Raw genomic sequence first — 15,412 nt, forward strand, 5'->3', positions numbered from 1 at the left:
TCTTGTTAAAACATGATTATGAAAGCAGCCCTATCTTTAGTGTAAATAGATGTTCTCATATTGTGTTCATGTTGGTCACTGTCTACAGATTTTTCTTTAATATTGCTATTTTTTAGGAATGCAAACATGAATGGCATGCCATTTTAGCTAATTTTTGTGGTCTGCTGAACAGTGCATGAAAGGACATGCAAACTTTCCTAAGTAGCTTTATTATTGCTTTTTTTAACATTTTTTAAATGAACACTTTTGTTAAAGTTGCATAATGAAATTAGTTTTATTTTCCATAGCATATTACTTTGTATTATAAATCTAAAACTTGCTAGAATTATAATTTGTAGCACAATTAATTATCACCCTTAATGTGCCTTTTTTCTTATCCCTGTTGGGGTTTCTTTTGTGTTTTAGTGTTTGATCAATTAGATCTCGTCACATATGAAGAAGTAGTAAAACTGCCAGCATTCAAAAGGAAAACACTAGTCTTACTAGGTAATTTTGAGTTATTATTCTGAACATTACAGCATAGTTTTGAATCTCTTTTAGTGGAAAATTTATAATTCATTTTTGTGTTGTGGATTAGGTGCCCACGGTGTTGGAAGAAGACACATAAAAAACACACTCATCACAAAACACCCGGACAGATTTGCTTACCCCATTCCTCGTAAGTAGCAACATTCAATGTGCTGCAAAATTGTTGGTGTCATCCTTGACAACACACCCATTGTACTGCTACATGTGTGCAGTTCTGCCGAGTTGAATCCTATCTTAAAGGTGGGGATTGTGATAGAACTGGGTATATTTATTCTTTTTTTTTTTCAGGCAGAAGGGTAGTAAGTAGCACCATTTTTACATTGAAAGTTTCTTAGTAGTCACAAAACTTCTTGTTAAGCATACTTCTTTCTACCCTAAATGTTTGTTACTTTAGAATGAAGGCTAAAACATTTTTCTTTTTTCTGTGCTAATTTTACATTTACAGTTCAGGTATGATTGGAACAGCCTTGACATTTAAAACTGTATAATTCCCATGAGAAAAAATGTAAACTGGATTTAGAGGAAACCTTTAATGTGTACCTGATCTGAACGTTTTAAATTACTTTTCACAGCCTAGCCTTGAGGACTGGTGTACTAAAATAACTTCAAGTTTCCAGAGATGACAATAAGAAAAAGAGAACGCAGTTAACTTCACTGCTTGCAAGTGGGTTGTTATGAAGAGCACAGGGCTGTTTTCCCTTCATGATAATCTCCATCACTACCATGGCAGGAATTGCATATCCTACTACATGATCTATTGGAGATGCACCCTCTTTCCTCAAGCTAGGCATTCTGAAACAAGAGCATCCATCAGCTAACTGTGTCTACTCGTATTTCAGGCTGACCCAGAAACACAATATGGGGGTCAGAAGTTACACTGATGACCATTATGTATTAATTTAAATCTCTTTATACATTGTTAGTGCTTTACTTTAAAATTAGACTTAGGTGGTTTTCTATCTATAAGGAGTTGTTGCTAAAAAGTATTATTTTTAAGGACTTACCTGTAAATCTGTTTGGAAGGGGAAAAGGGTTAGTTGGCTGCTGCTTTGTTTCCCAGGCTTGCTGACTAAGGAGTTAGACAAAGGCCAGTACCAGCAGAAGGAAAACAGAAAGACCTGGCCCTTTTGAAAGCATGGGCCACTAAATCATCACCCCAGCAGCAATGTGAAGCTGCACTGTTTGCCACACTGCTGTTTATATCTATAGACTAAAATCCTGGATTAGACATTTTAAAAGTGCAGTGTCAGTAGTGTGTGATATACATTGTACCTACGTTACTCAATTCAGACATGATTATATCAGGGGGAGTAGTAACCCAGCAAATACATTCTCCATTACAAAGAACTGAAACAAAGAGTAATAAATGTTTTGCAGGGTGCTTTTCACTAAGCCTCTTTCAAGTGCTAACTATATTGATTGCTGTGAGGAGGTAGAAGCTGAACTAGTTGTTTTGTCTTCAAATACTGATTAAAATGGACTCACCTATACCATGCCAACCACACCTTACATTGCTTCCTGTAGATCCCTGCTCTGTGGAAGCACTGAAATTGCTTCACTGATAATATAAGGCTAAAAAGTCTAGACTGCAAATCAGGATGAAATTCAGGTGCTTAAGCATCAGTACGATGTCCAGATGCCTCTTTTAGACATCACCTGACCTCCAGCCCCACTCCAGAATAGCAATGGTCTCTTTAAATCCTGTGTTATATCCGGTAGTTCTATATGGATGCTTCAGATTGAAGGCATTTAGGGCATTTAAATTAGCACTTTATACTGGTGTTTAGAGACCCCCATTACTTTCTTATGTTAGTGTTATAAACAGATCATATAAAATCTATCACATACACTTCAAGTATTACGGGAACCTGATCTGTCTTTCAGCTGACTCTAGGTAATTAAATCTATTCTCTCCAACTCTCAGGGATGTTTGTTTCTGCATTCTTTCACAAAACCGTGGTAGGAGTAGGTAGCTTTTGAGATAGGCCTTGTGTTGGATGTGGACTTTTGGGGAATGCTTTATGAAGAAATTATCTTCCTGCTGAAAACCTGATCATAAAGTTCCTGTCACACACAGTGGTGGTTAATTAAAAGGATTAGTAGGCCATGCATCTTTTACCACTGCAGAAGCAATGTATTTGAAAAATATGTTATTGCTAATTAGTTTTCATCAATCTTGACCACAAGTAATCAGGTCCTCACCCACTTTTTAAACTTAGAAGCAGAAAACCTCATAGGAATTTAAGTAAAAATAGGAAAATACAGAAATTTTTTACAAAAGAAGAGAATTTTGGGGAACTCTAAAAGTATGTAAGTTCAGTAGGCCTAGGGCATCAGTGAGTAGCATAGTGATATTATATGGTTTATATAATCCATTGTTCTTGAATTCCTTAAAATAATAACTATGATCTATAATATTTATATAGAACTTTTCATCTTTGAAATATGCTAATTAATCCTCAGAAGATTGCTAATTAATCCTCAGAACAGTAATAGGTATAATTAAAAATAGAAGATGAGTTCAATTTTTTGATACTTTCTTTGAAGTTATGATAGGGTTGTTGGAAGATACGGAATCAGATTGGGAAGAGATGTGTTTCAGATATGTCACCAACATAAATATGATAGTGGAAAAATATGAGAGTAAATCAATTTGTGAGGGGATATTAGAAGAGAGAGAAGCAAGTGGATATCAGCATGCCTGTGGGGAAAAGAGGAACAGATGGCATACAGAATCACAGAATGGTTGAGATCCCTACCTCTGGAGATCATCTGGTCCAACCCTCCTGCTCAAGCAGGGCCACCTACAGCCAGTTTGCCCAGGACCATGTCCATGTGGCTTTTGAGTATCTCCAAGGATGGAGACTCCACCACCTGTCTGAGCAGTCTATTCCAGTGCTTAGTTATCCTCACAGTGAACAAGTTTCCTTGCATTCAGACGGAAGCTCCCATGTTTCAGTGTGTGCCCGTTACCTCTTGTCCTGTCATTGAGTATCACCGATAAGAGACTGGTTCCTTCTTTACACCTTCACTGTAGATATTTTTACTCATTGATGAGATCCCCCCGAGTCTTGTCTTCTCCAGGCTGAACAGTGTCAGATCTCCCCGCCTTTCCTCATAGGAGAGATGCTTCAGTTCCTTAGTGCCCCTTCACTGGACTCTATCCAGTATATCCATGTCTCTCTTGTACCGAGGAGCCCAGAACTGGGCACAGCACTCCAGGTGTGGCCTCACCAGTGCTGAATAGAGGGAAAAATCACTTCACTCCACCTGCTGCCAATACTTTTGTCTAATGCGGCCCAGGATACTTTAGGCCTTCTTTAACCACAAGGGCACATTGCTGGCTCGTGTTCAACTGAGTGTTAACCAGGGCCCTCCACAAGACCTTTTCTGGAGACTTGCTTCCCAACTGGTCAGCCCCCAGCATGTACTGGTGCATGGGGTTGTTCCTCCCCAGGCGTAGTACTTGGCACTTCCCCTTGCTGAATTTCATGAGGTTCCTGTCAACCTGTTTCTCCAGCCTGTCAAGGTCCGTCCGGACGTGGCAGCATGACCCTCGGGTATATTGGCCACTCCTCCCAGTTGTGTATCATTGGCATCCTTGCTCAGTGTACACTCTGCCCCATCACCCAGATCACTAAGGAAGATGTTGAACAGGATTCGGCCCATTACTGGCCCCTGGGGTAGAATGGAGATGTTAACTGAATTGTTTAGAAACTCTAAAAACCGTAAGATCTGGCCTTTGCTGTTGAAAGCAGCTGATAGAGTCTCATAGTCTTGACCAGGTAAAGGTTATTTATGACCTTCAGTTCTTCCTCTGTTATGTTTTGATTTTTACCTTTTCCACATCCCTTCATCTCCACTTTTCCCAACATGCATCCCCCAGATTCCTGCTTTTCCCAGCCCCTGTCATTCTGCCTGCCTCAAGCTTGTGCTTCATTGTTCTGTATGTTATTTGACAGGTCGTCATTCAGTCAATAAGTATTGATAAACCAAACAAAAAGCCACATATAAGTTTAATATTGCTTTTGTACTAAAAGTGTTTTGTATTTTGTATTTTTAGACACAACCCGACCTCCAAAGAAAGATGAAGAAAATGGGAAAAATTACTACTTTGTATCTCATGACCAAATGATGCAGGATATATCAAACAATGAATATTTGGAATATGGCAGCCATGAGGATGCAATGTATGGGACAAAACTGGAAACAATACGAAAGATCCATGAGCAGGGACTAATTGCAATACTTGATGTAGAGCCTCAGGTAACTAATTAGACGTATAGGAAAGTGGGACTCATCACAAATTGTTCAACCTTATTTTATTGAGATATATTTATTTTTATTGATTGCACACTAGATAAGTAATGCATACAGTAATGTGGAACAAAACTCCCTGGAACACCAAGGTATCAGTCTGTAAAGTGGAATTCTAATAATCATCTTGTTAGAAGAAATAGAGCAAAAACAAATTCATCATTTAGTTTGGTATGCAACCACTGTAGCTTGAAAAATCTACTTTCCATGAAACGTTTTACTGTATTAGCTTCATGTCCAGTGAAATGTATCAAAACAAGTTATTTTCATTGCCTGCCAGGAGTAATGTTTCGCTATTTTCAAAAATTTTTCTTTGCTGCTATATTAGAGTGTAATCTTGTTCCTAACAGACTCTTGGCTCCATAACACTATTGAGCATGGTCAGAAGCTTTTGGGGTCAATCACCGATATTGATCCTATTTGCACAATGACCAGATCAGTGTTGTTACTTTATAAACTCCTTTCTGTGTTGCGGTGTTACACTTTACAGAGGAGGGCAGGAAGGAAAAAATTATAGTTTGTTCATCCATTATATTAAATCTTCAGTGGAAAACTCAATACATTTCCTTTGAAACATCCATGTAGTCATGACTTCCAGTTCACAGGGATGTGTTTTGGTAAGTGGAACAACATGAATATGGGCAAACATGATGTTTATATTATTCTAGCGGATTTAAGGAAATGGGAGGAAACAGTGTTATCTGTTTAAATTTGCTGCCATCTTTCTTCTTTGTGAATGGATTCAAGAAGTTCAAATTCTTTCAGAATTTCATAACAGAAAAAAGATACCTGACTAAATTATTTAGGACAGTTCACATAGTATGCCAGTGTGATGCTGTTCTGAAAAATAAAAAAACACACTTAAAGGTTTCAGGGAGAGCAGTATTTATAGTTAGTTCAAATGGAAATGGAACAGCTGTTGAAAGCAAACTCGCTTGATAAACCTTTTCAACTTGCATTATTCAGAAGCATTACAATTCTCAGAAGCCATTTTAATCTTTACTGGAATATATTTACATATCATAACAGCCACCTTTGCTACAGTTCCTCCAGCACGTGTCTAGCGAACCTCTTTCTTAACCAGTACCCTTATGCATCCATCTCAGCTCAATAAGGACAGCCTGTTTGTGAACTTATTCCTAGTTATCTTATACCACTTGCCAGTTTTCCCTTGGGTACTCTTAGTTATGTGAGTTTTCTTGACTTTCACGTATCGGGTATATCTCTTATTTGGAGGAGGTTAGCAAAGATTATATATATAGGTGGGTTTGAAGCAGGGGAGATTAAAACCTCTTTAGCTTGGAATAAGAGTGGATTGTGGGTTGGTGTTTCTGGGGTTTTTTTCTTAATAAAAAACTTCGGAGAAGACAGGAAGTGGAAGGAGCAAAAAAAGACTGACCTTTAATAGTCTTGCTTTATCTTGTCTATCCATTTGAGTTCAGCTGAGGTGTGTTTACTTGATGTTCTGCAATTCAGTCGAGCTGGAATCTGTACCAAAGTTTCACGTATGGCAGTTCTGTGTGTTACTCAGTAAATTATGACTAAGTCAACTTTTTAATGAAAACTCTTTTCTTTTGCATAGACTTGGTTCAGGGGATTGGTGCTGCATGTACTGAATTAGTGTTACGCTCACTTTACGAACACTTCACTGTGCTTACTTTTTAAAAACTTTGAACTCCTCACATCACATTTTCATTTGTTTCAGAAAATAGTAATAAAAAACCATTAGTAGGTAGAAAAAGTCAGACAAAAATGATACTCTAATCAATATTTATTCTAAAATACAGTTGGCTCCTTCCCCTGTTTATGGCATGACTGATTTTTTTACCTGGTGTTAATCATTCAGTTTAAATGCAGACAGAATTCTGCACTCTGAGAATGTATGGGAAGAGCCTCTCTGAAGATGCTAAAGCTTTCATTGTCATGAAAACTCACTTTAATTAAGGATAGATACACAGTTTGACCACCAAAAATGTAAAATAATGCAAAAAGTGAAGTGTCTGTATTACTAAGGTCTTGACTCCAGATCAGTTAAAAACAAATACCAGTGGTGGCAAATCTTGATTTTGTATCTTTTGCTTGTGTGACTTACCTTATTTCACGTTGATTGTTGGGAGATTCTTCTAAAGTATCTGATTTTTTTTCACCTAGGCATTGAAGGTCCTGAGAACTGCAGAGTTTGCTCCTTTTGTTGTTTTTATTGCTGCACCTACTATTACCCCAGGCATTAATGAGGTATGACGTGTTGCAATCTAATGTCTTATCAGACACAGCATTAAGGATGAGATTCAGATATGCAGATAAGACTCTTTAATTGTTTCTTTGTAAATGGAGAGGCAGAAAGACAGTTGTATGGTAGCATTAAGTTGATCGAGATGTATTAATTGGTTATTAACTGATTTTTCTAATTGAAACTATGAACTACAAGTTGGAGGATCCATATGATATATTCTAAAAATACATCTTTTGTTTCGTTCCCTATTTCCAAACCCTCAGCAGATCATTAGCACAATTACTCAATTACAAGTTGCAATGCTAGCACTAGGTTACAGCTAGCCTGAACTGAAGAAATGGGTGTGTGTGACTGTGCGGTCATTCCACCTTTATCTTTAGTATTTTTTCTATACAGCAAATTATATCAGAAATAGACCCATTAATTTCAAAGACTGTTCTCTAAGAATTTGGAGCTTTGGCTAAGTGGGTAATTGCTTGTGGAATAATGTTAAGTGTTCATGCAGGTCTACATTCTGAATTTCCTACTTAGTTTTTATAGAGTATCTGCTCTGCAGATTGCTACTGATTTCAAAGATGGTATCAAGCAATTCTGGATTTAGCTCACAACAGGGCAGACAGTATTTATACACTTTATCTGCTCAGCCTTTTTGAAACCATATTAAGGTATTTAATCAATTGGATTTGACCATGAATCTGTTCCAAATCTCCTAGATGCCTCCTTGGTCACGCAAAAATAGTCAGAAGCCCTGTCTCTACAGCCTGTTTCTATAGAAATGTAATTACAGTATCAAAAGTATGAAACTATGATATTACTGCAGAGGCTTGCAGGAAAATAAGGAACAAGACAAACATATGTAAATGCAAATACCCTGAATGATTATGGAAATAGCAAGTGAAGACTGAAACATACTGGCCTTGAGCTGCAGTTATACTGGCAGCAGAGGCATTCTACTAGTTCGCTGTTGCTGAAGGGAGCGATTAACTTGCTTCTGGGACATGTACTGCCAGTCTGCACTCACTATGGCACTTACCAGATCTTTTAATAAGCTACTTTAGCTCTAAATTGGATTTTTGTCAGTTTTCAAGCAGCTCACATAGGCTCTGACAAGCACCAATGCCAACCAGAACAAGTAGTGAAACCATATAGCCAGGAAGAGAGATGGGATGGAGAGGAAGTATCTTTTAGATCTTTTAAGTTTCACAGCAGTAAGTGATGTCATTTCACTGTGTCTTATGGACCCATACCCTAACTGGTAAACGTCACAAGCGTACAGACGAAGATCTCTCAGAGCATCACAATTTACAGTGTTAGTGAAGTGACAGTTTGTCTAACTGCTGGTGTTGGCATACGCTGTAAATCAGTACAATCTTGAGAAAATGCTAGTGTTTTGTATTCTATACTGAATTTGCCTTTGTGCAGGCAAATGGGATGGCATCACTTAAAAATAATTAGAATCATTCTTAGGATGTGGCAAGCAAGCATTGTGCTTGCAGCAGCACTCAGGCAGCCAAGTACCCTGTGTAATTATGTAATTGCATGGGTTTGTTGCCTCCATACCTGTGTCTCAGCTCCCAAATAGTCTTCCTTGGCCTCACTCATCTGCCAGTGGTATTTAACTTTTAATCTTCCAGCTGTAGGCTATAATGCAGAGACATCTGGGACAGTTCATATGAGGGAGAAAATGTTTTCCCGTGGTACGCTGGGATGAGGACAGAAATGTAGTTTTTATAGCAGCAGTGGGGAAGTATTTGTTCATGCCAAAGAAATATTAGTAGAAGTACCATATTGTAAATACTTGCATTTGTGCTGTAAGACTATGTCTTTATTTTATGCTCTTGTGACTGAAGTCTCTGTGCATGGAGGGTTTCACTCAGGCACTTGATCACTGAACTTCACTTTTAAAGTGTGCTAATTTCTGAATCAATTAAACTTAAGGAAAGGGAGGGGCAGGAAATAGTAACAGCAACAGACCTTACTCGAATACAGGATCCTATTTTCAAAGGTTTATTGGGCTGCATGAAGGGAGATACACAAATCGTCTGTGTGTTAGCAACCTGCGAGGCAGCAAAGGGTGGAGTGTGTGTTTCATATTTCCCATTCATTCTTCCTTTTGAAAAAGTTCATTTGCGTAATGAATATCCCTTTCTGTTTCTCCTCGTATCCTGCTTTTTATATTTTACTTAACGCTTTTTGAGACACTTCTGTAAATGACTCTCCTTTTTTCCTCCCTTATGTTTTCTTAAATTTCATCTTTGCTTTTCTTTTCATTTTCCTGCATTCGTACTAATTGTACATAGCTGCCAAAATGGTGCAGAAAATTGCCTGTAAGTACCAGCTAGGGGCTGACAAGGTAGTCCTGGTTATTTCAGTAGTTCTAGAATGTAGATATGCTCGTTCCCGTTCAACATTACTTTCACCATTGGAATAAAAATTTAATGTAATAATGACTTCAGATATCTGCACCAAAATTATCTGCTAGTAAAAAGAAACTAGAGCGCAAAATTTCTACTCTTACAGCTGAACATCTGAACTTCGTGATAAAATCAGTGCAGAGGCCTGATCTTAAAAGTGTCTCTCTTGAGACACTTTAGCCTATTGTGGACCACACAAACTATCTCAATAATCGAGGACCACACAGCAAGAGTTAGGAGACAAAATATTACACGTTCCAACTGAGTATAGCAGTGCACTATGAGCAATTCCGCAAAATGCAAAACCAATTTACATCATATAGGAAATCTCCCAGAGCGTACCCACCTGTCTAATCACAAGGGAAACTTAAATCAGATTATTGCTGTGCTAAAACAGAGAGAGGAGAGAGCATATCAGGAAACGTGGGAGTAGTTCCTCTTTCCTCCAGCTGTTTTCCACCTCCCAATGCCCAGACAGCAGCAGAGGAGTTGACAGGCTCCACTTTTTTGATCTAGATCTTTATTGAGATGTGTAAATAGTCACTGAGCCAAATTCTTCTGGATTTTAGCTATGCTTCCTCCCTTCCTACAGCCAAACAATAAAAGGAATTTTTCTTCAGAAGTTTGCAGTCTGACAGCTGTTTAAACTGAGGAGAATTTCTGTCAGAGCAAAATTGTCAAAGGCCTGGATGGTGTGTATACATTGTTCACAGCCTTAGGAGGGAGTATTAGTAATTTTTTAGGCTGTGCTTTGACTGTCACAAGTGGCAGCTATTGTCTTTATCTACTTTAAGGCCAAAAAACCCAGCCTTCAGAGACCAAAAGTATCACTGGCAGCTGTTATGCACATGGGAGAGATTTCATGAGTAAAAGTCATGTTTCACTCCTTCCTGTCCCAGCTATGGTGGAGAAGGAGAGAAGATTAGGAAAGTGAACTGAATTCTAGTGATGGGAAAGAAAAAGTCTGTTCCCGTAGTGAACGCGCTGCAACTAGACCTGTGTAAAATGCATATTGCAGAGAGCTGAGGGAAGAAGGAAAGACAGATGTTCTGCTCCTAAATGTGAAATGACTGAAGTTGTGCCCATTCATTTGTCTAGCTGTGGGTACCTGAACATTTTGATAAATATCCTTTTTCTTGACACTATTGAGAGCCCAACTGCTAGAGAGATCTTCGAGAATGAGCTGGGATGTTCACTATTCAAACTTTAATTAAGAAATCTTAGAGAAATGGAGAGGAACTTCCTACAGCAAAAATTTTGAGGAAGTGGGAATTTTGGTATTTAAGACTTATAGACACAGAAGAAACACTTGGCCAAGTCTGGCATGGTTTTGAATGTACAAATAGATACTCTTATCAGAAAAACAGGTGAAATCTGGTCAGTCAAGAACTGTAAGCTTTTTTCTTTTTGCAGAGCTTGAGAAGGTTTGAATGTATTTGAAAACTGCTCCAGTGGCCTGTCCCAGACTTATTACTGCCCCTAAAATTATATGATAGAAATAATGTTTTACATTTCCAACAGGCTATGAAATTAGATATTCCAAAATACAACCCACTTTGATCCCAGTAAAGTTGGCTTTAGGAGAAGCTAAGTCAGGAAAACATTAAAATTTAATGAATTTTTGAAACACTTAGTTTTGTGACATCTATGTGTACAAGGTAAATATTAGCATTCATACTTCTCTGCCTACCATTGTTTGTTTTAAGATGAGATAGATCTAAGGTTTTCAGATTTTTATTGTCAGTCACAGTAAGATAGATGCTTTACTGAGAAAAATTTATTCTTATACTTGTAGGTAAAGATGACACTTGGGAAATCTGAATAGCATTTAAAAAGCTAAATATGACTTAACAGTTCTAAGGCCTCACGGGGGTTTTTCAGGTACTATTAGCTTTGTGACATGAGATTAAAACTTTTAAAGGTGCGATATGATTTTGGTAAGACTGGCTGTAAATATAAAATTAACCTTTAGCTAGAGATGTTTAAATCACTGAAAATATTCTGCTTGGCAAGTATGAATTCTTTTCGTTTGTAGGTTAATTTAAGCAGAAAAGTTTATATCCTCTGCTGATATGAATTGATGTCTCTTTTGGAATCTATGAGAAGTTGACAGTTTACCTAACAAAGATTTTGGCTTAAAGACACTGAGCCATTTGAAATGCTCCACAAAAATATTTAATATTAGTATTGATCCATATTGCCCAATTTGTTAATAGCATAAATTAAATTTGCATGCACTGGTGTTTTCTGTGGAAGTTCTAGATGCATAATGGTTCATACAAGGAGCATCCCTTGTGCAGAAGCACGTGAGGAATATTTGTCTAACTTTGAATGAAATTTGTAGTGATTATCAAGTGAAGGCGACATCCCCCCTTCATTTGAGGCTGCAGCTTCAGGGGAGAAGTAGAACTGTAACTTTGGTACAGAACTTCTCCAGAAGTGGCTGGTTTTGTTGCTACAGGGAAGGAGAACTGTCTCAGCACAGATTCTTCCCTACAGAGGACCTGAAAGCCACTGTTCTACAGCAACTTGTCACCATCATTACAAATACTTGGGAAGTTTAAACAGAAAAAAAGGGGAGGAAAGGAGTCTCTTACTAGCTGGGTAAAGGGGAGGAAAGGAGTCTCTTACTAGCTGGATAAAATTCTGTTCCCAGAATAATTTCCTGTGAAAACAGCTATCGGTACTGTGCCTGTATTTCCTGCAGCCTAAAACTCTTGTCATGATAAAGTGTATCCCAGTTGACTGATAATTAGGGTGACCCTATAGATAGATACTACAGAGCAGTAGGAGTCTATAGTGTTCATGTGTAATTTTGCCCCATCTCCACCCCAAATCTGTGGGACAGGAAGGACTTGATTACTTTCCTGTGGCTATTTCAAGGTTCCTGAAAGCAGCCAGTTACTATTTTTTAATTTCTACGGGAATTTGCAGGAAGGGTATCCAAACTTGTAATTGCTGCAGAGCCCTAGAAAGAAGAGCCTTTTGCAATCCTGCTCTCTCAGAAGGGCAGACCTCGCTAACCAAGCCTGTCGCTGTGGCGTTGCTGGCTGTGCAGAGTCCCGCAGCACACCCGCAAAGTGGGATGCACTTGGTTCTGTAAGGACATTTGGCACAAAGCCATGGAGAGCATCAGCCTGCTGTGGCTGGCCCTTCTGGAGGGTGGGCTGCATGGCTCATCTTCAGGAGCTCACACTCGGAGATGCTGGAAATGCTCTGAAACGGGAACTACAGGGTAACGCGGAATGAGAACTTCCTTGTCAGTAAATGGGTAGACCCAGAAGACTGAAATCATTACCAAATCCAGCAACAGCTGATCCCTGACAATATGCCCTCTCCTGTTTCTCATGTTCTTACCTGGCCGTAGGCCCAATAGCTCGTATTTGTGCACTTCGTACGTTTTATTCGTATATGGTCTCTGTTGCTCATGTCTGTACTGCTTTTCTAAGCTTCCATCCTCTGCCTTGCCTTTTATTGCTAGGCTTGTGTTTTGTCTCAAGTAATGTCAATAACTGAGCGCTGTTTGAGTGTCAGCTTCAAGAGAGAAATTGTGCCAGTTCTCCTCTGTGGTTTCCATAGATTTAGGTGGGGGATCTAAACTGCCTGGGCCTCCCCAAGGCCTGTTTTTTGCCCTTTTCCTTCTCTATAAGCAATGGTTAGAAATCCGTTGTAGAAGAGTACAAAAGGATCCAACTTCTCTCTCTCTCCCATTTTCTTTTCTGACTGCTGAACAGGATGAATCTCTTCAGCGCCTGCAGAAGGAGTCTGAAATCTTACAGAGAACATATGCACACTACTTTGACCTAACAATTATCAACAATGAAATTGATGAAACTATCAGGCACCTGGAGGAAGCCATCGAGCTTGTGTGTACAGCCTCACAGTGGGTCCCGGTCTCCTGGGTCTACTAGACCGATCACGAGAGAATTGAGGAAAAAAAATTAAAAATTAAAAATCTGTCATTACTGGGAACCACCTCATACATGGAAAACCTCTTCGTTATTGACCTTGTATCAACAGGTCTTGGCCCCTAGAGACTACCTAGATGTAGTGTGACCTAAAATATAATTATTGTCATGTCCGAATAGATAGGAGGAGGGGGAAAAAAATTAAATGCTAATTTAAAGAGACAGTATCTTTTTTTAATCATTTCTCCTCAACTTTAATAAAATGTATCTTTAAATATATGTATTATTCAGTCCTTTGGAATGTTATATTTTTGGAAATCATAGCTTTTTATTTCAAGGGCCCCTAAAAACTGCACAAAATAGATGCTGCTTTCTATAATCTATTTTAATAGTAATAATAATATGATTCTGTTACCTTACCTTGGGGGTGGAACACTACATTCTTTTTAGAGTCTGATTTTATGGATTGGAATACTTTGCTTTCCTTTATTTATTTGAAGTAATTAGTCTAGTGGTTACGAAACAAATTCATTAATTTTAAAGGCCTTTTTTTGCTTTTTTTTTCCTAGGATAGTGTTTTTAAGTACTTTTGTGTAACATCCAGATAATGTGATACTGTCTCTTTGAAGAACTCTGTAAAACTTTTAGAAATTTGAAATTGGGTCTTGACTCTTAATGCATGTGGACAGTCGCAAGCGTTCATGCCGTTGGTGTATCTGTGTTGATAAAACCTGTAATTTACAGCAAAGTACATTCCGTTCATGGGAACACGTACCCAAGGGAATAAAGTAAAATATTATTCTGACTGAGTTGTAAACCTATGCACATCCCTTGCATTTTGGGCAACTTTATAAAAAAAAAAAAAACCAAACTGATTTTTATTAATAATAATCATGTAGTGAAATGTGTTTGTAATTTTGTCTCAATTTAATTTGTTGTAAGGTGGGAGGGGGCAATTACTGGTTTCACCATTTCAGATCTGTGTTGTCTGAGAGTATTAACGTTTTAATTAAGTTTAAGCAAAGAAATGCTGATTTTTAATATGTATGTAATTGTTTAAAAATGCACACATTTTAAAAGAAAATACTGTGCAATGAAGAAACCAGTTTAGGCACTGCGATAAACTGACTATTCCAAAAGACTCATCTACAACAGCCCTGTAAATTCCTTTAAAAATGGTAATTGACTCTACAGTCTGACCAATTTTTTTTATTTTAAATATACTTCCTTTTATGTGTTCAACAATTAAATGCTTTTGGGTCCTTCATTTCATTGCAGGGAGTTTCAAGAACAAATCAGTGACTCATGCAGTGAGAAAAGGTTTCTTAAAGCCAGTTAAGGGAAGGCCCTTGTGGGGGCACAGCCTGTCATCAGTTCCAGGGCTCTGCTCCGCCTGTACCAGCACACGTTCAACTAATTTAGAATTAGAGCAGAGCCAAGTAAGAAAATCTAACCACATGCTGATCTGCTGTTTTGTTTTCCTTCTTCATGGTCTCGCTGGCCCAGGTGGTTTGCATTTCATTCTGAAAACAGTTAACAGAAGCAAGCATTGCCACCTCTTTTTAGGTGTCAGAAATACAGTGTTCCTTCAAGCCCTTTATTTTCAAAGCTTGGTTGGCTGTGCTGTTGTATAGTATGAAGTTTAGTGTTTAGATTAAAATGATACAGTATTCTCAAAGGATTTATCCTCAGAGTTGAACCGTCAGCTGTGACTGATCCATGGGCTGTTCCAGTTGTTTGGGACCACTGCACATGTAATCAGAAAAGGTTCTCACATGCAAACCTTTACCATAGGGGTAACTATGATGAAGTACATAGGTTGCTGGTTCTCTCCTGCCTACTCCTACTGCAAGTCGGACAGTCAAATCTCTATTCTTCTAAAATCCTTAGGTGAAATCTAGGCCCAGCTAGCCAGGTCAGGCAAGGAGTTTATTTCGTGCAGCAGTCACAGCAGAGCAGCCTGCACCAGCAGTGCAGGAGGGAGAGTGATCCACCTGTGGAACCCACTTACA

General features: G+C 38.4%; 1 protein-coding gene across 21 annotated transcripts in view; it reads left to right on the forward strand.

The window, feature by feature from the left end:
- CASK (calcium/calmodulin dependent serine protein kinase) overlaps positions 1-14,650 on the forward strand; it is a 226,378-nt gene extending 211,728 nt beyond the window's left edge. For 6 of the 21 annotated variants that reach the window (XM_037376848.1, XM_037376853.1, XM_037376858.1 and 3 more), the window contains 6 exons: positions 406-486; positions 578-658; positions 4,592-4,794; positions 6,997-7,080; positions 9,379-9,405; positions 13,227-14,650. In XM_037376848.1, the coding sequence (XP_037232745.1) occupies positions 406-486; positions 578-658; positions 4,592-4,794; positions 6,997-7,080; positions 9,379-9,405; positions 13,227-13,403 (653 nt within the window). In that variant the 3' untranslated portion in view covers positions 13,404-14,650. The remainder of the gene's footprint in view (positions 1-405; positions 487-577; positions 659-4,591; positions 4,795-6,996; positions 7,081-9,378; positions 9,406-13,226) is intronic. The other 15 variants (XM_037376851.1, XM_037376860.1, XM_037376866.1 and 12 more) reach the window with 6 other exon arrangements.
- Positions 14,651-15,412: the final 762 nt, after the last annotated feature.

The sequence above is a fragment of the Falco rusticolus genome, chromosome 2 (genome assembly GCF_015220075.1).
Source record: "Falco rusticolus isolate bFalRus1 chromosome 2, bFalRus1.pri, whole genome shotgun sequence".
NCBI lineage: Eukaryota > Metazoa > Chordata > Aves > Falconiformes > Falconidae > Falco > Falco rusticolus.